This window comes from Phyllobates terribilis, unplaced genomic scaffold (genome assembly GCF_046119375.1).
Source record: "Phyllobates terribilis strain yellow unplaced genomic scaffold, ASM4611937v1 Scaffold_2__4_contigs__length_985480577, whole genome shotgun sequence".
Taxonomy (NCBI): domain Eukaryota; kingdom Metazoa; phylum Chordata; class Amphibia; order Anura; family Dendrobatidae; genus Phyllobates; species Phyllobates terribilis.
This window is the reverse complement of record NW_027362762.1, coordinates 412,046,336-412,071,934: the sequence shown is the minus strand read 5'-3', so window position 1 is coordinate 412,071,934 and position 25,599 is coordinate 412,046,336. Positions and strand designations below refer to the sequence as shown.

The following is a 25,599-nucleotide window of genomic DNA, read 5'->3' as shown; positions in this document are numbered from 1 at the left end:
CTGGCTTTTTCACATTGGTCAACCCGTCTGCCTGCTACTAGTCGTGTCCACTCCTCCCATGCCTTACCGTATGCTTGCCACGTTGACGGGGCAACTGACGCTCTGATTAATGGCATCAACTATTCGCCACTAGATCCCATAGGGAGGGTGGGCAACTGTTGCCCGATGGGTGGGCGCTGTGGAAGAGCTCTGTGAAAATCTGCCAATTGAATTGTTATAAAGCGTTAGCAGCAGCTTTATACCCCTCAGCATAGTGGCTAGCGCGGACCCATACATTGTGTTTTAGGCACAGGAATGCTAGCCTGCGTAGTAGGCCTAGCACTGGGAGAGACGATGATGCCATCTTATTAATGCAGTGCGCTAGGCTGGTGTTTTGTGTTATGAAGCGTATATTTTTGTTAGCCAGGCGCGCGCCCCATATTTCTATTGCTACCACTATTGGGGAAAATTATTTTCAGGGCTAGATGCAGCTAAAAATTATTATTAATTTCAAAGCTGGTGGAGCTTGGTATAGATGGCCTAATACAATGAGTCTCACACACTGCTAGAAGCCCAAATATTTTTTCAGAGCTAGATGCAGATAAAAATTATTTTTAATTTGCAACCTGATGGAGGTCAGTATAGATGAACTAATAGACCCAGTCCCACACACTGCTAGAAGCCCAAATATTTTTTCAGAGCTAGATGCAGAAAAAAATTATATTCAATTTGCAGCCTGATGCAGGTCAGTATAGATGGACTAATAGAACAAGTCCCACTCACTGCTAGAAGCCCAAATATTTTTTCAGAGCTAGATGCAGAAAAAAAATGATATTCAGTTTGCAACCTGATGGAGGTCAGTATAGATGGACTAATAGAACAAGTCCCACACACAGCTAGAAGCCCAAATATTTTTTCAGAGCTAGATGCAGATAAAAATTATTTTTAATTTGCAACCTGATGGAGATCAGTATAGATGGACTAATAGACCAAGTCCCACACACTGCTAGAAGCCCAAACATTTTTTCAGAAGTAGATGCAGAAAAAAATGATATTCAATTTGCAACCTGATGGAGGTCAGTATAGATGGACTAATAGAGAAAGTCCCACACACTGCTAGAAGGCCAAATATTTTTTCAGAGCTAGATGCAGATAAAAATTATTTTTAATTTGCAACCTGATGGAGATCAGTATAGATGGACTAATAGACCAAGTCCCACACACTGCTAGAAGCCCAAACATTTTTTCAGAAGTAGATGCAGAAAAAAATGATATTCAATTTGCAACCTGATGGAGGTCAGTATAGATGGACTAATAGACCAAGTCCCACACACTGCTAGAAGGCCAAATATTTTTTCAGAGGTAGATGCAGATAAAAATTATTTTTAATTTGCAGCCTGATGGAGGTCAGTATAGATGGACTAATAGAGAAAGTTCCACACACTGCTAGAAGGCCAAATATTTTTTCAGAGCTAGATGCAGACAAAAAATTATTTTTAATTTGCAACCTGATGGAGGTCAGTATAGATGGACTAATAGAGAAAGTCCCACACACTGCTAGAAGGCCAAATATTTTTTCAGAGCTAGATGCAGATATAAATTATTTTTAATTTGCAACCTGATGGAGGTCAGTATAGATGGACTAATAGACAAAGTCCCACACACTGCTAGAAGGCCAAATATTTTTTCAGAGCTAGATGCAGAAAAAAATTATATTCAGTTTGCAACCTGATGGAGGTCAGTATAGATGGACTAATAGAACAAGTCCCACACACAGCTAGAAGCCCAAATATTTTTTCAGAGCTAGATGCAGAAAAAAATTATTTTTAATTTGCAACCTGATGGAGATCAGTATAGATGGACTAATAGACCAAGTCCCACACACTGCTAGAAGGCCAAATATTTTTTCAGAGCTAGATGCAGACAAAAAATTATTTTGAATTTGCAACGTGATGGAGGTCAGTATATATGGACTAATAGAACAAGTCCCACACACTGCTAGAAGGCCAAATATTTTTTCAGAGCTAGATACAGAAAAAAATTATATTCAGTTTGCAACCTGATGGAGGTCTGTATAGATCGACTAATAGACCAAGTCCCACACACTGCTAGAAGCCCAAATATTTTTTCAGAGCTAGATGCAGAAAAAAATTATATTCAATTTGCAACCTGATGGAGGTCAGTATAGATGGACTAATAGAATGATGCTATGCCCAAAAGATTTTACTTCACTAGGTGCAGTAAAAAAATTGGTATTCTATACACAGGTGTTATATCTTGCAACACAGATAGGCTACTCCACTGACTAACACACTCTGCAATAGGCCAAAAAGGATTAGCTTTGCTAGATTCAGCCAAATGCTGTGAAAAAAACTTGCACAGCACTGGCACAGACCTGCCTGGCAAAAACTGATAGGAACTGATGTAACCTAGTCCTGAAAAGGACTGCAATTACAATTAGTCTTTACTCCCACAATCTATCTATCTATTTAAGAGCACAGACCTGCCTGATAAAAGTCGTAGGAAATGCTGTAACCTAGTCCTTAAAAGGACTGCAATCACAACTATTCCCTACTCCCAAGCTATCTGTAGATTTGTGCGAAAATTGGCTTGAAATTAACAAGGTATAGCGCACACAGCAACAGCGGTGCCGTCTAACACGCAGCTGCAGCAGTGAGAAAATGGTGGCGACAGGGAAAATGGCTGGGTCTTATAGGGCAAGGACATGTGACATACACTGCCAATGACACATGCCCTTGCTTGTGTGAAAAAAAGCACTTCGCTCCGTGTGTGCGCTGCTGATAGGCTGACAGATTGCACCTCCCCACTGTAAATGCGGGAAAGAGAAAAAAAAATGGAGTTCTTCATTATTCCTGCAGAGATCCATCCCCTGCCCCTCCCCCCACCCCGCTGTACACTCAAACTGCGTATTAATATTAATTTTCATCATTACTGAGAAAAAATCCAGTTATGATTTTGGTGCACGAACAGTTATCGAACATAACCTCGAACAGCCGAATTTTTCTCAAATCGTTCGTGTTCGAACGGCTCGAACACCGCCCAAAACCGCTCGAATTTGAGATTGGCGAACAGTTCGAGTAGAACAACGCTCATCTCTACAGTCATGGCCAAAAGTTTTGAGAATGACACCAAAATTATATTTTCACATGATCTGCTGGCCTCTGGTTTTTATTAGTGTTTGTCTGATGTTTATATCTCATACAGAAATATAATTGCAATCATATTATGAGTACCAATAGGTTATATTGACAGAAGGAGTTAATGCAGCAAGTCAATATTTCCAGTGTTGCCCCTTCTTCTTCAAGATCTCTGTAATTCTCCCTGGCATGCTCTCAATCAACTTTTGGACCAAATCCTGACTGATAGCAGTCCATTCTTGCATAATCAATGCTTGCATTTTGCCAGAATTTGTTGGTTTTTGTTTGTCCACCGGTCTCTTGATGATTGACCACAAGTTCTCAATGGGATTAAGATCTGGGGAGTTTCCAGGCCATGGACCCAAAATCTCTATGTTTTGTTCCATGAGCCATTTAGTTATCACCTTTGCTTTATGGCAAGGTGCTCCATCATGCTGGAAAAGGCATTGTTGGGCGCCAAACTGCTCTTGGACGGTTGGGAGAAGTTGCTCTTGGAGGACATTCTGGTACCATTCTTTATTCATGGCTGTGTTTTAGGCAAGACTGTGAGTGAGCCGATTCCCTTGGCTGAGAAGCAACCCCACACATGAATGGTTTCAGGATGCTTTACAGTTGGCATGAGACAAGACTTGTGGTAGCGCTCACCTCTTCTTCTCCGAATAAGCCGTTTTCCAGATGTCCCAATCAATCGAAAAGGGGATTCATCAGACAAAATGACTTTGCCCCAGTCCTCAGCAGTCCACTCCCTGTACCTTTTGCAGAATATCAGTCGGTCCCTGATGTTTTTTCTGGAGAGAAGTGGCTTCTTTGCTGCCCTCCTTGAAACCAGCCCTTGCTCAAAGAGTCTCCGCCTCACAGTGCGTGCAGAAGCACTCACACCAGCCTGCTGCCATTCCTGAGCAATCTCGGCACTGCTGGTAGTCCGATCCCGCAGCTGAAACAGTTTTAAGATACGGTCCTGGCGCTTGCTGGTCTTTCTTGGGCGCCCTGGAGCCTTTTTGACAACAATGGAAGCTCTCTGCTTGAAGTTCTTGATGATGCAATAGATAGTTGACTGAGGTGCAATCTTTTTAGCTGCGATACTCTTCCCTGTTAGGCCATTTTTGTGCAGTGCAATGATGGCTGCACGTGTTTCTTTAGAGATAACCATGGTTAACTGAAGAGAAACAATGATACCATGAACCAGCCTCCTTTTAAAGTGTCCAGTGATGTCACCAGGATGGATGAACACAGAACTTAAACACATGCTAAAAAGAAAGAAAGAAATGTTTATTAAATGGAAAGAGGGAGGCATATCTAAAGAAGATTATAATGCAGTCTGCAGATCCTGTAGGGCACGTATCAGGTTAGCTAAAGCTGACAATGAATTAAGGCTTGCAAGAGATGTCAAAAGCAATAAAAAAGGATTTTGGGGGTATGTCAAAAGTAAAAGAAAAGTCAAAGATGCTATAGGATTTTTACAGGATGAAAATGGAGAAATGGTAAGAGAGGATGTTGAGAAGGCCGAACTTTTTAATTCCTATTTTGCATCTGTTTTCTCTCAGAAAGAAAATGTAATATCAACTGATCTTCACTGTCCTTTTAAAGGAATAGAGGAATCCAAGTTATCTGTAAACAGAAAGATTGTGAGGGAATATTTAGCTAACATAAATGAGTTCAAGTCTCCAGGTCCAGATGAATTACACCCCAGAGTACTGAAGGAGATCGTAGAAGAAATTTTAGAACCACTCTCCATAATCTTTGAAAATTCTTGGAGAACAGGAGAAGTCCCAGAAGACTGGAGAAGAGCAAATGTTGTTCCTATCTTCAAAAAGGGGAAGAAGGTGGACCCAGGGAACTATAGGCCGGTGAGTCTGACTTCTATACCAGGAAAGATCTTTGAACAAATTATTAAACAACATGTATGTAAGTACATGGATAAGAATGAAGTGATTAACCAGAGTCAGCATGGGTTTGTAACTAACAAGTCATGTCAGACTAACTTAATTTCCTTCTATGACAGAATCACTGACTGGGTGGATCAGGGAAATGCTGTAGATATAGTATATCTTGACTTCAGCAAAGCATTTGACAAAGTATCTCACACCATCCTTATTGAAAAAATGACCAAGTATGCAATGGACCAGGCAACTGTTAGGTGGATTCATAACTGGCTTAGTGATCGGACTCAAAGGGTGGTTGTAAATGGCTTCACATCCAGCTGGATGAATGTCTCAAGTGGGGTACCACAGGGCTCCGTCCTGGGACCTGTATTGTTCAACATCTTTATCAATGATTTAGATGAAGGAATTGACGGTAAACTGATTAAATTTGCTGATGACACAAAGCTAGGAGGGATAGCTAATACTAGAGAAGAGAGAGAGAGGATTCAAAAAGACCTAAATAAACTGGAGCAGTGGGCAGCAACCAACAGAATGGTTTTTAACAGGGAAAAATGCAAAGTACTACATCTGGGCAATAAAAATGAAAAAAGCATATACAGAATGGGAGGAATAGAGCTAAGCAACAGTACATGTGAAAAAGACTTAGGTATACTAATAGATCATAGACTGAACATGAGTCAACAGTGTGATGCAGCAGCAAAAAAGGCAAATACAATTCTGGGATGTATTAACAGAAGCATACAGTCTAGATCACGTGAAGTCATTATCGGTCTTTACTCCTCTTTGGTCAGACCTCATCTGGAATACTGTGTACAGTTTTGGGCACCACATTTTAAAAAAGACATAGACAAACTGGAGCAAGTTCAGAGAAGAGCGACCAGAATGGTGACTGGTCTGCAAACCATGTCCTATGAGGAACGGTTGCAGGATTTGGGAATGTTTAGCTTGCAAAAAAGAAGACTTAGAGGAGACTTAATAGCTGTCTACAAATATGTCAAGGGCTGTCACATTGTAGAAGGATCATCTTTATTCTCATTTGCACAAGGAAAGACTAGAAGCAATGGGATGAAACTAAATGGGAGGAGACACAGATTAGATATTAGAAAAAACTTTTTGACAGTTAGGGTGATTAATGAGTGGAACAGGCTGCCACGAGAGGTGGTGAGTTCCCCTTCAATGGACGTCTTCAAACAGAGGCTGGACAGACATCTGTCTGAGATGATCTAGTGAATCCTGCTTTGAGCAGGGGGTTGGACCAGATGACCCAGGAGGTCCCTTCCAACTCTACCATTCTATGATTCTATGATTCTATGATTCATTCTTACTTAATCATGACTGATTGATCGCCAGCCCTGTCCTCATCAACACCCACACCTGTGTTAATGGATCAATCACTGAAACGATGTTAGCTGCTCCTTTTAAGGCAGGACTGCAATGATGTTGAAATGTGTTTTGGGGGTTAAAGTTCATAAACTGGGCAAATATTGACTTTGCAAGTACAGTAATTGCTGTTAAGCTGATCACTCTTTGACATTCAGGGGTATATGCAAATTGCCATTACAAAAAATGAAGCAGTAAACTTTGGAAAAATTACTATTTGTCTCATTCTCAATACTTTTGGCCATGACTGTACTCATTACCCCAAGAACACAATCCCGACAGTATAAAATGTGGTGGCAGCATTATGTTGTGGAAATGCAGCAGGAACAGGGAAAATTGTTCAAGTCAAGGGGAAGATGGATGATGAGAAATACAGGGAAATTCTTGAGCAAAACCTGTTTCAATCTGTCAGTGATTTGAGAATGCAATGGAGGTTCACCTTCCAACAAGAGAATGACCCAAAGCATACTGTTAAAACAACATGAGTGATTTAAGAGGAAACGTGTAAATGTTTTGGAGTGGCCTAGTCAAAGTGCAGACTTTAATCCAATTGAGAATCTGTGGTCAGACTTGAAGATTGGTCACGAGAAGAAAACATCTAACTTGAAGGAGCTGGAAAAGTTTTGCCTTCAGGAATGGGCAAAAATCCCAGTTGCAAGATGTGGAAAGCTCATAGAGACTTATCCAAAGTGACTTGTAGCTGTAATTGCTGCAAAAAAGAGGCTCTACAAAGTACTGACTTTACAGAAAAAAAAAAAAGAAATCCAAATGTTCACAGTTGTAGGCATGTTCTTTACATGAACTGATGCAAACCCTCAAAAAAAAACTGTGAAATTCCAGGTTGTGAGGTAGCAAAACATGGAAAATGCGAAGGGGGTGAATACTTTTGCAAGCCACTGTACCGTGGATATTAACGTCTACTCAGTGTTCTGCACAAAATGATTTGTAGGAATGAAATGAAGGGAACGGAATAGTGCAGAGTGCACTGATGGGTATATGAGCTAGCATTCATTCAGTGCCATCATTTAGTATAAGACTCTTAAAAAAATGCAAGAGTACATAAACCACATATAAGTGTAAATTAAAGAAGTGTACACCGAGGGCCTGCAACCGCTGAGGTGTGTGTAATGATGTTCTGCTGTAGATTAATACACGGCTCATTACATCCACTTCAGCTGCTGCAGAACCTCATTATACTCACCTAAGCTGCTGTAGAACCTCATCATACACACCTCCCACTACTGTACAAGTGTGCATATTAAATATACATATGTATATAAATAGGGTATCCTACCTTAACTTCTATGAAGTCCGGCTTTCCAAGTGTCACCAGGTCTGCGTATGCTTTAAGCTCATCCACATTCCATGCCTTTACAAGGGTTAATCTGTATACTGTTCGTTGTTGCTATAAAACACATGAAACATTTATTAAATTAATTTGACATATTTGTGCAATGAAATAAATATCTGCACATACTGTTGTGACCAATACCAGTGCAACAATGTACATAATTTACAAATAAAAATAATGAAAGAGTACATAAACCACATAAAAGTGTAAATTAAAGAAGTTGTCCACTACTTGGACAACTGTTTGTCATACCCCATGCTTGACCCCGATAAAATAAAAAAGCTTATACTCCCCTCCGGTGCCGTTCCAGCGGTGTTGGCACTCGCGGTCCCAGAGCTCCCATGTGGTTGTTGTGACACATGAGCCAGGCGCCCAATTAGCGCTGGCTTGACTGGCCCGCCTTCGGACAAATTGAACATGAAGAGGAAGTAAGAGCAGCTGCAGCCCGGGCTTCCTCTTCATGTTCAATTCGACAGAAGGCAGGGACTGTGACTTCAGCGCTGATTGGGCGCCTGGCTCACGTGTTACAACAACAGTACGTGGGCTCCGGGACCGCGAGTGCCGACACCACTGAAACTGCGCTAGCACTGGGGGGACACGTATAAGATTTTTTATTTTAGTCGGGGCCAAACATTTAGATCAAGAAGGGTTTGTCCTAGTAGTGTACAACCTCTTTAAGTTAAGGTTAGTAATTAGGTTTAGTAGGAAATGATTCAATTTGTTCCCATTTGCAGTGGTGTTTTGTGTTTTTTTCTTTGCTAAATAAAAAAAAATCTAGCATAATCTACCATGCTATTTTGTGCAAAAAAAGATGGACAAAGCCAAAAGGAAGTCAGAATCCAAAAATTATTCAACAATGTCCGAATATTATTTTGTTTGGCTGTGAATAACGGAAAACTGGTATTGGGTTGAAAGCCCCTAATGCAGAATGTGATTTGACCAATGGCTTAGGAAATGGCACACTAGCAAAAACCAAAAAAAGAAAAAACTCAAAAGGTCACATTAAAAGACAGTTATTTTAATTCGATGCTTTTTACAGATGTACTCTGTCCTTCTAAAGCAAAAACACCTGGCCCACGATGCAGTATTCCATTTGTGCCCGTTTTGGTTTTTAAAACGATTGTCACTACTCCAGCAATAAAATAACACATACTCATCTTTGATGCTGGTGCCGTTCCAGTGGTGTCGGCATTCGTTCTCGTAGGGATCGTGTGACATTATGTGGCTGGCCACTCACATCCTTTTTATATCGGGGAAGAGTGAAGCCAGAGCTGATTGGCCGCAGGGATCACGTCACATGTCACACGATTCCCGGCAGGACTAGTCTTGAGACCAGAGGGGAGTATAAGTGTTATTTTACTGGGGGCAAACATGCTGAGTGAGACGAGTCAGAGTAGTGGACAACCCCTTTAAGTCTGTTTTTGATTTGCAGCAAATTCTGCTTTTAATGTGTGTATTTTTTAAGCCTATTTTCTATGTGATTGACAGTTTTTTAGGTTTGCCATTGTCCGCATGTTTTTTTTTTTCCAGATGTTTGCGGCCAATTCATTAATTGCCACTTTTGCACATAAATTTTGCAACTTTTTAAAATATACTCCCGTCGTTCCTGGAGTGATTTTTATGTACAACTACAAAATACACAAGACAAAAGAAGAAAGACAACAAAAAAAAGACAACAAAAAAAAGACAACAAAAAAGAAGACAAAAAAACAAACAAAACACCACATAATTAATGAGACTCCGAGCCTTTTAACCTTGTAAAACATACATAACAGACACCTCCAACCAAAAGGACAACACAATCGCAACTAACAATTGTTACCTCCCAGAATACAGAAAAGGCACGTGCACTGCCTGCATTTTAAAGGGATTCTGTCAGCACAGAATATCACTTACTGGGCTGCTTGGTACAGTTTTGATAAGATCCCAGTTTTCTCTGTTGTAAATGTGGCAGTGATCAGGGTGCTAAGCTGTGTATAACCTGCCCACATCACTGATTATCAGCAAACTACCAGTCAGTGGTGGGGGCGGGATAACACAGATTAGCTTGACTAGTTTGCACATGAGACCTAGGTCAGGCAGTGATAATCTCCTGCTGATAAAACACTGATTGTATTAAAACTACAGCAAACTGCTGAGCAAGCAGCCCATACATTATGCTGCTCTCAAATTGAATAGCAAAAAGATGCTGACAAGAGTGCCTTTAAGCCCACAAAGGTCATATCTGGACTGACAACAAATAAAAACCCTTCGGGTATATCCAAATTGGAAAATTTACTATGGAATCTACAATGGGAAAATCCACACCAATCAAGCAGACTTCACAGGAGAAATACCATAGGTTTAACCCTTTCCATCATAAAAACATAAATCCTTTGTGACAATACACAGCATAATGCGATACAATCTATAGCACTGGTCATTTTATTCTACCATTGATGTTCTCCTCAATGTGTGGATGAGATTTTCAGAGAATTCTACTACAATTCTACTATGGTAATAGGCTGCACATACAACCTGTGTATCGAATAACAGCTGAAGAGACTGATGAATGCATAACACAATTCATTTAAGGTTACACAATCCACGGATTTCTCTCAAGATACTCAAGTGTGAGTGCAGGTAAAGCATAAGACTTTGGGAGAACATTTTTTATTGGGCCAAGATCAATATACGGGAGAACTTCTGCACAGGCCCAGAGAACTTGTTTCAGGGCCTGTGTCATATTTCATTAATGGGCAAAAATATTCTGCTTCACTGTGTAAAAAATAAATGTATGGTATTATATTATCTTAAATGAAGACAGGAATGTGTTCTGCTGTACAATATCCCAGAAGCAAACTTGTCATAGAAAAGACAATATATGCTCAGGTCCTTAATGACTAGTTTCCTGAAACTGCTGCTGACAGATTTACAGCTTGCCTTAAGCACACAGTCTGAGATGTCAGCCGCTGGGTCATCTCGGTCTTGTCTGTCTCTTGTCTCACACAACTCTACAACACCTAACTAACTTTTCTCAAACTGGGGCATATTTTATTTAAAAAAGTAAAACTAGACTAAAGCCATGATTATGTGGTCAGATTTTAGAATAGAGAAGGATGGCCATTGTTAGTGCAGGAGACGACAGCCTTTGCTGTCTTGATATTTGTAGAACAACAAGGGTTACCCATGTCTACCAGAGAGAAAACTGGTCTCCTTCGCAAACGTAATCTTGGCGCCTCATAAGCGGACGAATCTTACGGGTAAAACTAACTTTGGTAGAGACATCCAAATGTTTACTGAATTGCACATTGAAATACCATAAAGACGAGTTTTCCAAAGCATAAAAGAAAAATTCATTGAATACATGCTGATGGCATGAATATAGAGCTCTATTTTCCCACTGTATGAGCCATCATCCACTAGCTCCCTTGCGTACTGTCCATCATCCACTAGCTCCCTTGCGTACTGTCCATCATCCACTAGCTCCCTTGCGTACTGTCCATCATCCACTAGCTCCCTTGCGTACTGTCCATCATCCACTAGCTCCCTTGCGTACTGTCCATCATCCACTAGCTCCCTTGCGTACTGTCCATCATCCACTAGCTCCCTTGCGTACTGTCCATCATCCACTAGCTCCCTTGCGTACTGTCCATCATCCACTAGCTCCCTTGCATACTGTCCATCATCCACTAGTTCCCTTGCGTACTGTCCATCATCCACTAGTTCCCTTGCGCACTGTCCATCATCTACTAGTTCCCTTGTGCACGGTCCATCATCTACTAGTTCCCTTGTGCACGGTCCATCATCCACTAGTTCCTTTGCGCACGGTCCATCATCCACTAGTTCCATTGTGTACGGTCCATCATCCACTAGTTCCTTTGTGCATGGTCCATCATCCACTAGTTTCTTTGTGTACGGTCCATCATCCACTAGTTCCTTTGTGTACGGTCCATCATCCACTAGTTCCTTTGTGTACGGTCCATCATCCACTAGTTCCTTTGTGTACGGTCCATCATCCACTAGTTCCTTTGTGTACGGTCCATCATCCACTAGTTCCTTTGTGTACGGTCATCATCCACTAGTTCCTTTGTGTACAGTCCATCATCTACTAGTTCCTTTGTGTACTGTCCAGTACTGGTTGTGACAACCATCCAGTGCTAATAAGAGCTCTTAAACTAACCCAGCACAAAAGTGTTCCCAGCGAAAACACAGCGGACTTTTGGCAGCATTTTACATTAAAGTGAACCTGACAGATGATACATGCTGCGCAATCCAAAGCCAACATGTATTAGCCACTGGCTGCATTATCTCAGCCAGGCATGTCTGACTCTGAAACACTGGGGTGTTTCAAAGAAAGGTATATTTTAAAAAGGACAGAGCCATGCTGTAGACTAGTGGGACAGGCGGGTTCCCCGGCTGCTTCTTACCATCCACTACCCTGGAGCGACAGGTCTGTGCCTACATGCAGGTATAGGCAGAGACCTGTCAATCCAGGGCAGCAGGCAGGGAGAAGTAGCTGGAGACCCGTATGTCCAACTAGTCTACAGGACGGCTTGGTCCCTAGCAGCTTTCAAAGCATGTTTTTCTCTGAAATGCCACAGTATTTCAGAGTCAATCATATCTGACTGAGATAATACAGCCAGGGCCTGATGCATGCTGGCCACAGATTGGGCACCATGTATCAGCTTGTCAGGTTCACTTTAAAATCCCACAGATGAAATGTCACATGTCCTTAGAAACACCATAGTTTTACTTATATTTTTGGCTTATATAGCGCCATTAATTCCACAACACTTCACAGACATTATCATCACTGTCCCCATTGGGGTTCACAATCTAAATTCCCTGTCAGTGTGTCTATGGAGTGTGGGAGGAAACTGAAAAAAAACAAAACGTGAAGAACATAGAAACTCCTTGCAGATGTTGATCTTATTGATTTGAGCCCAGGACCCCAGTGTTGCAAAGCAATAGTGCTAACCACTGAGCCACCGTGCTGCAAAACAACACTGCTGACTACAGCCAACAAGCTGCCCATTCCCATTTACAGGAACGGCTCTTGTTCAAATTACACATGTATAAATATAGAAGAACAAGGCTGGCCAAATAAATACTATGGTATGGAACATGGTGCTATGACATATTGTCCGGCACCAGGTTCAAATTGCCTACTCACATTCAATATGAAAAAACAGGAGAAAACAAGAGTAGTATAGCAAAAGAAAAAATATATTTTTATTTGTAATTCATCACCATAATGATAGAGGGTTATACAAAAATAATAATGACAAGGCAAGAGGATCTAGGAAGGTAGTGCCAGAAAACAAAGTGACCCATGGCAACAAAAATGCGGGACAATCTAAAAGAAAAGGGCATAATCAACTGTACATGCAAAAGGACACTCCATACATGTATAGCCCCACATTATAGCAGTACATGATTATAAAGAATCACCCTTTATAGGGCGCAAGTCATTTTGATAGACAAAATGGACAACATAATGTGCAAAAATCGCAAAATGTAAAATGGTAACATGAGGAGGAAATGCAAAGCCAGAATAGAAAGTACTAGCTGCCATATGCCCATAGAGTGAAATGCATAAGTACACAGGGAATGCCCAAGAAGTAGAAAAAATCACTCACCCCGATACAAATCACCGGGTGACAGAAAGCCCGCAGGATGCCAGGGGAATCACAAGGAGTGCTTACAAGTGGAAGCGCGCCCCGACGCGCGTTTCGCTCTTCTTTTTCAAGAGGCGCTGTGAAGTGTACCTAACAGGACCTGAATATATACGCCCACCGCTAGTCACATGGTGGGTAGGGACGCAGTTCATTGGTGTGGAGCGGCGCGTGTACCCAGAGCCGCGCCCCCCGCCGCACGCATCACAGCCGCCAAGTCCCGAGCGCGCGCCCGGGGGCGTGCCTAGGAAACGCCCCCAGGAGCGCGCCGGGGGCAGGAGGCAGCCGGACACGGGCGCGGGCCAGCCCAGGACCGGAGGACACGCGCACCACCAATGTATAAATAAAGGTAATGGGTCACTTTGTTTTCTGGCACTACCTTCCTAGATCCTCTTGCCTTGTCATTATTATTTTTGTATAACCCTCTATCATTATGGTGATGAATTACAAATAAAAATATATTTTTTCTTTTGCTATACTACTCTTGTTTTCTCCTGTTTTTTCATGTATAAATATAGGTAACACTATTCAGTTGAAGGACTGTAACAGGTTCACAAATGTGTGACCCACACCGTAAAAGTCATTTTAATGGCCCTTTAATTACTGTGTAACCCAGCTGCATGCTCCTCTGTGACCAGTGTACTGATGTAACACATATAAAATGCTGCGAACCAACACAGCATAGTTTCCCCTTCAGCCAAAATCAATGACATTATAATTCCTGTTTCTATATTGAGCCAAATTAATGTAATGGTCACAGTGAAAATCAATGAGTGAACATAAAACAAAGCAGAGTTATAGACTGGGTGGGAGCCCTGCACCTGCTTATCCCTATACTCCTACATGGGATAAAGCGAATGCAAAAGAAAAGCCGATTAGAACACTTTTTGGCTTTTATAGTCTGTTCATGTGGTAACAGCTTTATAACCCTGGTGTGCTTTTCTGCTTCTTTTAATGTTCGCAAAACAAGAGCATAGGTTCTAGATATATAAATACTGGTTATGTGTAAAAAAAAAAAGTACATTTCTGAGGCCATGGAGAAAAATATAAAAAATTCCAACATCTTCCGAGTATTTCGCTGCAGTAGAACGTTGATAATGGCCAGTTCATGTATGAGTCACACATTTTACCACAGGACACTGCTCATAAATAATCACCCGGAGCTGGAGACGTGGGTAGAAGGCAGTGAGAGGTTTCTGACGTGGATATTAAGACAGCTAGTGAACGCCTTATTGCAAGCTGCTATGGAATCTTTTCACCAGTGTACTTGCTAGAAAACTAATACATCTGTGACACCAAATGAAGATGATTTCAGAATATGCTCACCAATAGCCGGTCTACTTCAGCCATAAGAACAATCATAGGATTATACGTGACTGTAACAATGTGTCACACCAGTCAGCCTCCATGGACCATAATGTAATCAGGCCTCCATAGTGTAATCAGGCCTCCCTCTTCTGCAACTGGTAGGGGCATGTGTGTCTTTGCTCCTGTCTGCAGGGGGCTTCCCTGATACACAACCTAACTGACTGGCAAAGACTGGACTTCACGGACCTTCTTTCACTCTTTTAATTTAATGTACCAGGTGATTAAAGGGGTGGAGTGTGAGTATCTCTACCCCACCAGGGGACTGATCCTAAGAAGCTAGAAAAGGAAAAACACATGTATGGGCTCTGGTTGTTGGTGCTATGTCTTAGAAGAGCTAGGATCTGCTGCAGAGGCCAGATCCTGGTGCCACAACTTCAACATTTAGAGACTGGAGATCATCAGCTAAGTGGTATTGTGTTGCCTTGTCCACCCTTCTGGATTTGGATAGCCATCTTAAGCAGGGCTTGTGGAGTCTGAGTGGTGGAGTCAGAGTCAGTGTAAAATGGACCGATTCCTAAAATATATAATAAATTGGGTACAGTAGTACAATGCAGGATGTGCTGTAAATGTTTTCATAAGAATTTGGGAAAGTTATGAAATGTCCTATAAATGTCTGTTCTGTTCCTGATCTAAGGATCTCGGCTTTTAGTTGAGATGAATCTGTGCTGCACTTTATGTACATGCTGAGTAGTGAGGCCGTGCTGTGGAGTCTCAGTCGCAGAGTCGGAGTCAGGGAAATTGAGAAGTCGGAGGTTTGGCTTACTGACTCCACATCCCAGTGTTGTATTTTCCATGGAGTAGAATTACCAGGTGGCGCCCCTGGATTTGTTCCTATTGCCATGTTACAGAATCTGGGGAATTATATGTATGTTTGGTGGACTATTCCTCAAGCAACGCAATAAAGGTTGTTTGATTGCTCACCGGTGTGCTGTCCCTGACTGCTCTGTCACACACCCAGTCACAATAACTGCAGGAAAAGCACAGTCCAGCTAACTAAACAAGGCCCACAACCCTAACCTTTTTCCATTGCGGACATCTTAACTGGCCGGTCATAGTGGCCGACAAGGCAGATTCTCGCTTTATTGCTCCCTGAAATGAAAATTGAAATGATGCCCCTCCCCGCAGTGCAATATAAACCTGCAGTGAAAAATACAAATAGGCCATTTGTTGGGCTGGGGCGGGTGGGGGGCTTTATTTTTCAGGTGTTAATTGCATGGGTAAAATGACTTGCAAGCACGGTTTTTCAAGTCAGTGCGATTTCAGAGACGCCCAACTTGCATAGACTTTTTTTGTTGTTTTAGCGGTTGCAGTAATTTTGCAGCAGCTGTACCCACACCCCCGGCACGGACAGTCGATTCTGTAATGGTGCATTGATGAGCTGGCTGTCAGTCAGTCCCGGGGTGTGGTTACAGCACCACTTACTATGTACTGAGTGGTGAAAGAAGCTGTGCCTCTGTTACTAAAAGCCAGAGGATTGCCAGGATGAATTAAGTTCATTTTCTCTCAGTAGCTGGGATGGCAAAGCTCTGGAATGCTATTAACCCCATATCTGCAAGGTAACAATGCTTGGAACATGACATGTTCTCTTTGCATCATTTTATATTTTGATAAACCAATATTGGAAGCAATACCAAATCTATTTCTTTTTTTTTAATGGGGGAGAAGGGATGAGTTTTCAATTTATTTTATTTTTTATTTTTTAGCAATTTTAGGTGGTGTACTCGGTTATACTATATATTGCATAACAACAATATTGCAGAATATGGGGCAAATCAGTTTCAGCTTATGGCTGAGCTTCACATGAGAGCTAAAATGGCAGTGACTGAGGTTTTCAGTAGCCCGCAAGCCACCATGGCATTCCATCGGTACACAGAAACTGCCGCTGGATGGATAATGGTTTAACAGCAGTGTCTGGAGCTCAGCTCTGGTTGCTGCTGATAGACAGAGATATTTGCTATAAAGTAGCTGGAATCTACTGCCGAGTCTGAGTTTTAGGCTTGGAGCTCAGGAGGCAGCATTTTGCAGCTCCCTGAGACTCTACAGACCACCACCTGAGAAGATGCACGGTATGTTGATCTAGCCTCATGGCAGAAGCCCTGGTCGTGGTTCTGTGATTTAGTGGATCACAAGTGATAAGTGAAAATGTGATACCTGAAAGCCCACCTTAAAGTGCTACTCAAGACATTCAAGCAAAAGGACAGGTACAGCAGGGAGTAGATGTAGCAAGGAAACTGTCTTTTTCTTGATCTCAGCTTGATTGACAATCCAATCATGCATATAAGAAAAGACCTGACAATTACAAGAAATGGGTTGTACAAGCCAGGAGTTTCTGAGCGGACTCTACTTGGGCTGTGGATGGCTTTTCTCAAACTCTGCTGCCATTGAAATGGTTGTTTGTAACAAGTGAACCAGTCCATGCTATTCATCATTCAGGCAGCCAGAATTTCCTGTCATCTTCGCTTTAAAGAATAACCTTTGTTTTTATTTTCATTGCATAAATCAATAGTACACATGAAAATTAGAAACTTTGTAATGTATATTATCATAAATCTTTCTCTGCCAGGACTGATCATTGATTCTCAAAATTCCTGGGTAAAATCTGTATTCAGTGAAGACAGATTTTAACATTACTGAGATTTATAGGATTTTAACTAAAAGGGAGAGAGTAGCAGGGAGGAGCCAGGGGCAGCGCTCCTCCCATCTCCTTTCTACATAGAAACTGTCATTTACTGTCATTTTTCATCACAGTAATGGGAATATCTGTCTTCACTGAAAACAGATTTGACCCGGGAATTGAGACTTAAGACTAAATAATCATTCTTGAAAGAAAAAAACAAATCAGATTTCTCTAAAAAATAATAAAGTTTATTATTTTCACATGTACTGATGATTTATAAATAGTGTTGAGCGAACATGCTCGACACTGCTCGGTACTCGCCCGAGCATCACGCTACTCGGGATGTTCGGCGAGCACAGAGCATTTCCGGATTACTCGGGCGGGAGCTCGGGTCTCCGCCCTGCATGTTTGGCGCTCTTTACAGAGCCAATGAACATGCAGGGATTGCCAGCCAGTCACTGTAATGCTGCAGCCATGTTGGTTGTGGGCATTACAGTGATTGGCTGGCCGCACAGCGTCACCTCGAGTATTTAAAACCGGGCGCCGCCATCTTGAACACAGTCGCTCCGGATTAGACAGTGTAGGGACAGCGCTGCTGATTTAGGGAGAGATATAAACTGCGAAATAGTTAGTGTAGGGTCTGTAAAGGCTGCCAGAACAAACAAACAGTCCTTTTAAGGACTAATATCCATCCCAGATACCAGGCAGGCAGGCTGTATAGGAGACACAGTGGTTATACCAGCAAACGCTGCATTACAGTCCTGTGTGCTCCTGTTGCTGAAATTGCTGGACTTAGCACCAGGTGTCGGGGGCCAGGAAAAATCCTTTTTTTTTCATCTAAATCCTCCTTTTTTTTTCCTCCTTCACACTGTACAAATACCCGTCTTATTAACCTTTTGGTGTGTCTCCCCCCCCCCCAAAAAAAAGCGTGTCTCTGATTTTTCAGACACAAATATAACTGTTGAAAATAGTCTGGTGTAGGCAGGAGAAACAGAAGTGTTGTTTTGCATTTCCACGGTTCAAACCTCTGTATTATCCATTTTGGGCCATTTGTATCTAAAAAAAAAAGCAGTTTGAGTGTGTCGCTCACTGTTCAGCCACAAATATCTCTATTTAAAAAAGTGTGGTATACCCCAGTAAACAATCTCTATTATTCAGGTTTTGGTATATTTTCCGTAAAGAAAAACAGTAGTCTCTCCTGACTGTTGTGACACAAAACTATATCTGTTGAAAATAGTCTTGTGTAGGCCCGACATCCCAGTGTGGTTTCGCAGTTCCATGGGTCAAATCGCTTTACTATCCAGTTTTGGGCCTTTGGTATCTAAAAAAAAAAGCAGTTTGAGTGTGTCGCTCACTGTTCAGCCGCAAATATCTCTATTTAAAAAAGTGTGGTATACCCCAGTAAACAATAACTGTGGTTTTAATCTTCCACGGTTCTAATCTACTCTTTATTACCCTTTTTCCATTGATAATGCAAGTGTAAGCTATTTTACTTCATTTACAATGGGCAAGGCGCGTGGCAAGGGACGTGGAAGTGGACGTTCTGGTAATGGTTCGTGCAGAGGACGGAGCCGTGGCCAAGGTGAAAATGTGCCACAACTAACAGCCACATCTTCTCGCTCCCACTTCTTGACCGAATTACTAGGAAAGCACAAAACAACACCAGTATTGAGAACTGATCAGTGTGAACAGGTTATTAATTGGATAGCAGATAATACTTCCAGTTACCTGGGCACCACCACCTCCGGTCTATCTTCCACACGGTCAACTCTTAGTAGCCGTGAGTCTCGACCGCATACTCCTCCTCACCCTGATGCTCCTTCCTCCCAACATGCCGAGTGTCGTCAGACAGCAAGTGATCCCACACTTGGACACTCTGAAGAGCTGTTCACAGGTCCATTTCCATATTTGGGCCCCTCGCCTGATACGCTTGAAGTGGTGGAAGAGGAGATCCCATGTTGCGATGCCCAAATATTTGAACAGCCACGGCCACAGGAAGTCGACGTTGGCAATCTGTTACAAGAGGTGGACGATGACGAGACACAATTGCCAGGAAGTGAGGAGGAGGATCGTGGTGCGCAAGTGGAAGAGGAGGACCCAACGTGGAAGGAGGACATGCAGAGTGAGGCCAGCAGCACACAGGAGGAGGGAGGCAGAGTACCCCAACAGGCAGGAAGAAGCAGTGTGGTGGCCGCAGACAGAAGGCAGGCAACCATTCCCCGTACCACCAACACGAGAGACGTTGCCAGTACAAGCGGTAGGTCTTCTCTGGAATTTTTTTAAAGACTCTGCTGATAACCCCAAAAAGGCCACATGTTCCACCTGCCATGCCAGCATCAGCAGGGGTGACAAAACTACCAGCCTGACCACCACCAGCATGATCAGGCACATGGCAGCAAAGCACCCTTTGTGGGGCGAAACCCAGGGTCCACGACCAGTGTCAGCGGGTGTCACCACTGCTTCTTCCACTGTTGTGCGTGAAATAGAACCCCCTGTTGTGTGTGCAAGGCAATCCCCTGTCCATACTGCATGTAAAGATGCCCCCTCCTCTCAGTCTTCACTTGTTATGGCAGTTTCTCAAGTAACAGCATCAACGTCCACGTCCACGTCCCACCGCAGCGTTCAATTGTCCATATCCCAGACCTTTGAAAGAAAGCGGAAATTCGCAGCTAACGCCCCACAGGCCACAGTCCTAAATTCGCACATTTCACGACTGCTTGCGTTGGAAATGCTGCCTTTTAGGCTGGTGGAGACAGAATCCTTCCGCAATCTTATGGCGGTGGCCGTCCCTCGGTACTCGGTCCCCAGCCGACACTATTTTGCCCGGTGTGCCATCCCCGCACTACACAAGCACGTGTCCCAAAGCATCTGCCGTGCCCTCAACAACGCAGTTACTGGGAGAGTCCACCTGACAACGGACACGTGGACAAGTGCTTGTGGCCAGGGACGGTACATCTCTCTGACGGCACACTGGGTAAACATAGTGGAAGCCGGGACCCAGTCGGACCTTGGGACGGAACACATCCTCCCCACACCGAGGATTGCGGGCCCTATGTCAGTCAGAGTTGCCCCCACAGTGTACAGCTCCTGCGCATCCTCCTCCTCCTCCTCCTGTTCAGCCTCCATCTAAGATATCACCACATCAGTTACAAGCTGGGAGCATTGCAGTACTGCCTCCGCCAAGCGGCAACAGGCTGTGCTGAAACTCATAAGCTTAGGTGATAAACCTCACACTGCTTGTGAGTTGCGGACAGCTGTGAAAGAGCAGGCAGATCTGTGGCTGAGACCGCTGAACCTACATCCCGGCATGGTCGTGTGTGACAATGGCCGTAACCTGGTGGCGGCTCTGAGGCGAGGTGAGATCACACACGTACCATGCCTGGCTCATGTGCTTAACCTCGTGGTTCAGCGGTTTCTTAAATCGTACCCCGAGTTGCCAGATCTGCTCGTGAAAGTACGCCGCCTGTCAGCTCATTTTCGCAAGTCAGCTACAGCTTCCGCCGCCCTTGCTGTGTTGCAGCAGCGTTTGCAGCTTCCAGCACACCGACTGGTGTGTGATGTCCCCACACGTTGGAACTCTACCCTCCACATGTTGCAAAGGATTTGTGAGCAGAAGAGAGCAGTTGTGGAGTACCAGCTGCAACAAGGCCACACATAAGACCTCAGGAGTGGACCTGGATGTCTGACATATGTACCATCCTGACAAACTTTGAGGAGGCCACCAAGAAGGTGAGTGGCGATTACGCCATCATTAGTGTCAGCATCCCACTTGTCTGTCTTTTGCAACGCTCTCTGCAGAGAATTAAAGAGGAGGCATTGCAGCCAGAGTATGATGAGATGGATCAAGAAGAAGTAGCGGGCGATTACACACAGCCCAGCCTCATCTCATCCCAACGTGCACTGGGGGACAATGAGGGAGAGGAGGAAGAGGAGGAAGAACAGGAGCTGCTATCATGCGTTGTAGACGGTAGCACCTGTACAAGTGTCATACCGTCGGTTCAGCGTGGGTGGCCTGAGGACAGGGGGGAGGAGGAAGAGGAGGAGGAGAGCATGGTCAGTCGTCATCTTGGTGAGGACACGGAAATCTTGCCCGTTACCAGTCTGGCACGCATGGCTGACTTCATGTTACGCTGCCTTAACTGTGACCCTCACGTTGTCAAAATGTTGGGTGACAGTCATTACTGGTTGGTGACACTTGTAGACCCCCGCTACAAGGAGAACTTTCACTCTCTTATTCCTGAGGTGGAGAGGTCTACAAAAATGGGGCAGTACCAGAAGGCCCTTGCTGCAGAACTCTTAAAAAAATTCCCATCTGAACACGCTAGCGGCAGAGGTCACAGTTCGTTGCCCAACCAAGGCGTACAGGCGAGAGAGATGCAACTCCAATCCAGCAGAGGCAGGGGAACACTGTCAACGTTCTGGGACAGTTTTCTGACACCCGCCCAGCTTACAGGCCCTGAGGCGTGGGGTACTCTCACAAGGAGTGGAAAGTTTCAAAAGATGGTGAGGGAGTACCTTGCCGACCGTACCAGCGTCCTCCGTGCCTTTTAATTATTGGGTATCCAAGCTGGACACTTGGAATGAACTCGCTCTGTAAGCCTTGGAGGTCCTGGCCTGCCCTGCCGCTAGCGTGTTATCGTAGCATGTTTTTAGTGCCGCTGGGGGAATTATAACTGATAAGCGCACTCGCCTGTCAACTGACAATGCTGACAAGCTGACCCTTCTCAAAATGAACAAGGTCTGGATTGGGCCAGACTTCTCATCACCACCAAATGACAGCAGAGTAACAAAGTCAAATCCACTGTGTTATTTCGGGAGGTGTATTCACATGCACCGCTTCACACCCACACATGGGTATACGCTTCCTTGTTTCGGCTGTTTTATCTTCTTCTCCTTATCCTCAGCCTCCACCACCACTATACCACCAGGGTGCCAGCATTGCAAGTTCCTCCGTCCTTATTTTTGGCAGCTTTTGCTTGGAAAGCATAAGCAAATACTATGGGAGACCAACTCCCCAATAATGGGACTTATGTTTGTAATATGCTGTACTGCATGTGACACGCCCCCTGGGCCGTGTGTACACGTGTGTGGGATACCCGGTGCCGGGTCTCTGGGGTCTGTAGTCTCCGTGGCGGTGACCCGGTCCCGTGGCTCAGGCTGATCAAACCAGTGGCAGTCTTTCTTAGGTTTTGAGGTTAATTGTCCGACTGCGCCACCCGTGGATTGCGGTCAGGGAGTAGCACCGCTGCGAGGCAGACCGCTGAGGCTGGTGTTGTGTGCGCAGCAGAGAATGGGATAACTCCCCACGGGAGGAGTATAGCCTCAGGGCAGTGAGTGTGGATGATGGGGGTGATGGTGCACGAGCGCAGCAGGAATGACTCGGAGTCTTTGCAGTGCAGTTCAGGGTCTTTACTGATGATTATAAGGTAGACCCTCCCGGGAGTACTGGCTAGCATAAGAGGCCTGGTCAGTCTGTGAGCAAGCAGGAGTTCCCCTGGCCAGGTGGAGTTGTAGGCCTCCCCGTCTGTCTGCACTCTTCCTGGCTACCTTGCTGTAAGCGGGTAGAAGTAGCCCACATCCCTGAGTGTACCGTGTAGTGCTCACCCGTATGGCTGGTGACTTGGGGCCTTCTGTTAGCCTCCGCTCCACGACGGCGGTGCTGGTCCCTTGCTTGTGACTGAGCCTCCGGGCTTCTATGGCCAGAGGACCTGAAATCCCCTGCCGGCTGGTTTCTGCTGCTGGATATATAAGTCCTCACAGCCTCGGACTCCTGTGTCCGGTTCCTATTGTCTTCTGCCAGGTCGAGCTCTGCTCAGCTTCCAGCCCCTGGTCTTTAGCTCCTAGCTCCTACAGAGCTCCTTGCTGTTACTTTCCCTTGCTCTCACTCTGACTCTGACTGTTCTCTGACTCACTCAACCCCGCCCCAGATCCAGTTTATAAGGGCAGAATTCTCCCCTCCCAAGACTGGGGCAGGAGGATGTTGCATGTTTAAGGGATCCTGACCAAGAAACCTCCCACTTGCTCTCCGACGTAATATCTCTATTACTGTGGTGACCAGACCCCTGGGGTGCCACACATGGCTCTTGTAAGGGGCATTGCAGTTCCTCATAATTTTTGGAAAGCCTTCCATTCACTGCTTAGGCCAACAGTGCACAGGAGACCCAGTTGCTATAAATGGAAAAAAAAGGTTTAGTTAACGCCCTCTGACCTCCATGTCATTTCCAAGGGGCATTGGAGTGCCTCAAAATTTTTGGTAGGCACTCACTGTATGCCCTATAACTGTGTAGTCGAACCGCTCCTTTTGTTACAGAAACATATCCTACAAGACATATCTGGTTGACTGGCCTGATATTGATGTGAATGGTCCCTGTTCCTCCTGCTCTTTCTCCTTTGCCACTACCTCATCCATCATTTATCACCTCAAGCTTTGTTTTAACAGGAGTCATAGAATTTGGATAGTAGCAGGAAAACATCCAGCAATCCTCGGAGGAGGTAGGATATGCGCCAAAACGCTGACCACCTCAGGCCTAGCCGCTACTACATACATGGCTTGGATTGCAACAAAACAAAGCAGATGCTAACTTCTATCATCCTCATCATGCTCCTCACCTTGGCACTCTCAACTCCCCTGATGGAGAAGCCAGGGCCCACCGGAGGAGTCTGATAGTCCGGTGGGCTCGGCCAATGCTGCCCTAAAGCAGGCCAGGCTAAGAAAAGTGTGGGAAAGGTTACCGGGACAAATAGGGGTGGCTGGGGACCGAGTATGGACACCCGGCCACCCCCTGGAGGCTGGGGAGCAAGCGGGGACACCCGGCCACCAGGCGGCTGGGGACTGAGTATGGATACCAGGCCGCCGACACAGCCATGGCGTGGTGGCCAGATTCCGCCTCCACATGCCTAAAAGGCCCAATTTAAAGTGCAAGCAAGCAAGCAGTATGGTATTGCAGCCTGGGGGTGGGTGGGTGGCAGGCTGCATACTTGTGCTTGCATTGCAAGGAATGGGAGAGGTACAATTGAACACTGCCCTTGGACAAGGACTTGAATGGGGATAGTTGCAAGTCTGCAACGACAGGTGCAAGGTGGGAGGCATCTTCGCATGTACCACGAACAGGGGTTTGGCATGCACACACTACAGCGGAATAGGCTCTCCTTCCCACTAAATGCACTGGGGAGGGCACAGGTAATGTTTTGGTATACGCACTTAATCTTATGTATAAGGCACACCAGGACAAATAGGGGCGGCTGGGGACTGAGTATGGATACCTCGCTGCCGAAGCAGCCATGAGGTAGTGGCCAGCTTCGGCCTCCTCCAAACTAAAAGGCCCCATTTCAAGTGCAAGCTAGCAGTATGGAATTGCAGTCTGGGGGTGGGTGGGTGGCAGGCTGCACACTTACACTTGCATTAAAAGAAAACATAGCAGATGCTAACTTCTGTCATCATCATCATGCTCCTCACCTTGGCACTCTCAACTCCACCGATGGAGAAGTCAGGGCCCACCGGAGGAGTCTGGTTCACTGGTGGGCTCGTCCAATGCTGCCTAAAGCAGGCCGGGCTAAGAAAAGTGTGTGGGGGGATGTTCCAAGGAGAAATAGGGGCGGCTGGCGACCGTTTATGGACACCCGGCTGCCCCCAGGCGGCTGGGGACCGTGTGTGGACACCCGGCCGCGGGGCGGCTGGGGACAGAGTATTGACACCCGGCCGCCGAGCGGCTGAGTATGGATTCCAGGCCGCCAACACAGCCATGACATGGTGGCCAGATTCCGCCTCCACATGCCTAAAAGGCCCAATTTCAAGTTCAAGCAAGCAAGCAGTATGGTATTGCAGCCTGGGGGTGGGTGGGTGGCAGGCTGCATACTTGCGCTTGTATTGCAAGGAATGGGGGAGGTACAATTGAACACTGCCCTGGGACTAGAACTTGCATGGGGATAGTTGCAAGTCTGCATCTTCTGATGCGGCAAGGATCACTTATGATGGGCACACTTTTAGACAGTGACCTGGGAGTCAGAGATGCTTCCAGGGGTCTTCCCCATGCTGTTCCCATGTCTTTTCAGCACTTTATGCATGTGTCACACAGCACATGGCCAGATAAGGTTGTAAAATGTTAAAATGACATTTCCCGGTGAATGCATTTGTCATAGTTGAAAGTAATACAAAAGTGCAAAAACGCATAAAAAATGCTACTTGTGAACATAGCCCAAGGTGTGG

General features: G+C 44.8%; 1 protein-coding gene across 1 annotated transcript in view; it reads right to left on the bottom strand.

Moving 5' to 3' along the window:
* Window positions 1-25,599, bottom strand: part of LOC141212854 (S-adenosyl-L-methionine-dependent tRNA 4-demethylwyosine synthase TYW1-like) — a 273,215-nt gene that overhangs the window by 53,718 nt on the left and 193,898 nt on the right. Inside the window, exon 14 of the mRNA XM_073665131.1 lies at window positions 7,695-7,805. Coding sequence (XP_073521232.1) covers window positions 7,695-7,805 — 111 coding nt within the window. The remainder of the gene's footprint in view (window positions 1-7,694; window positions 7,806-25,599) is intronic.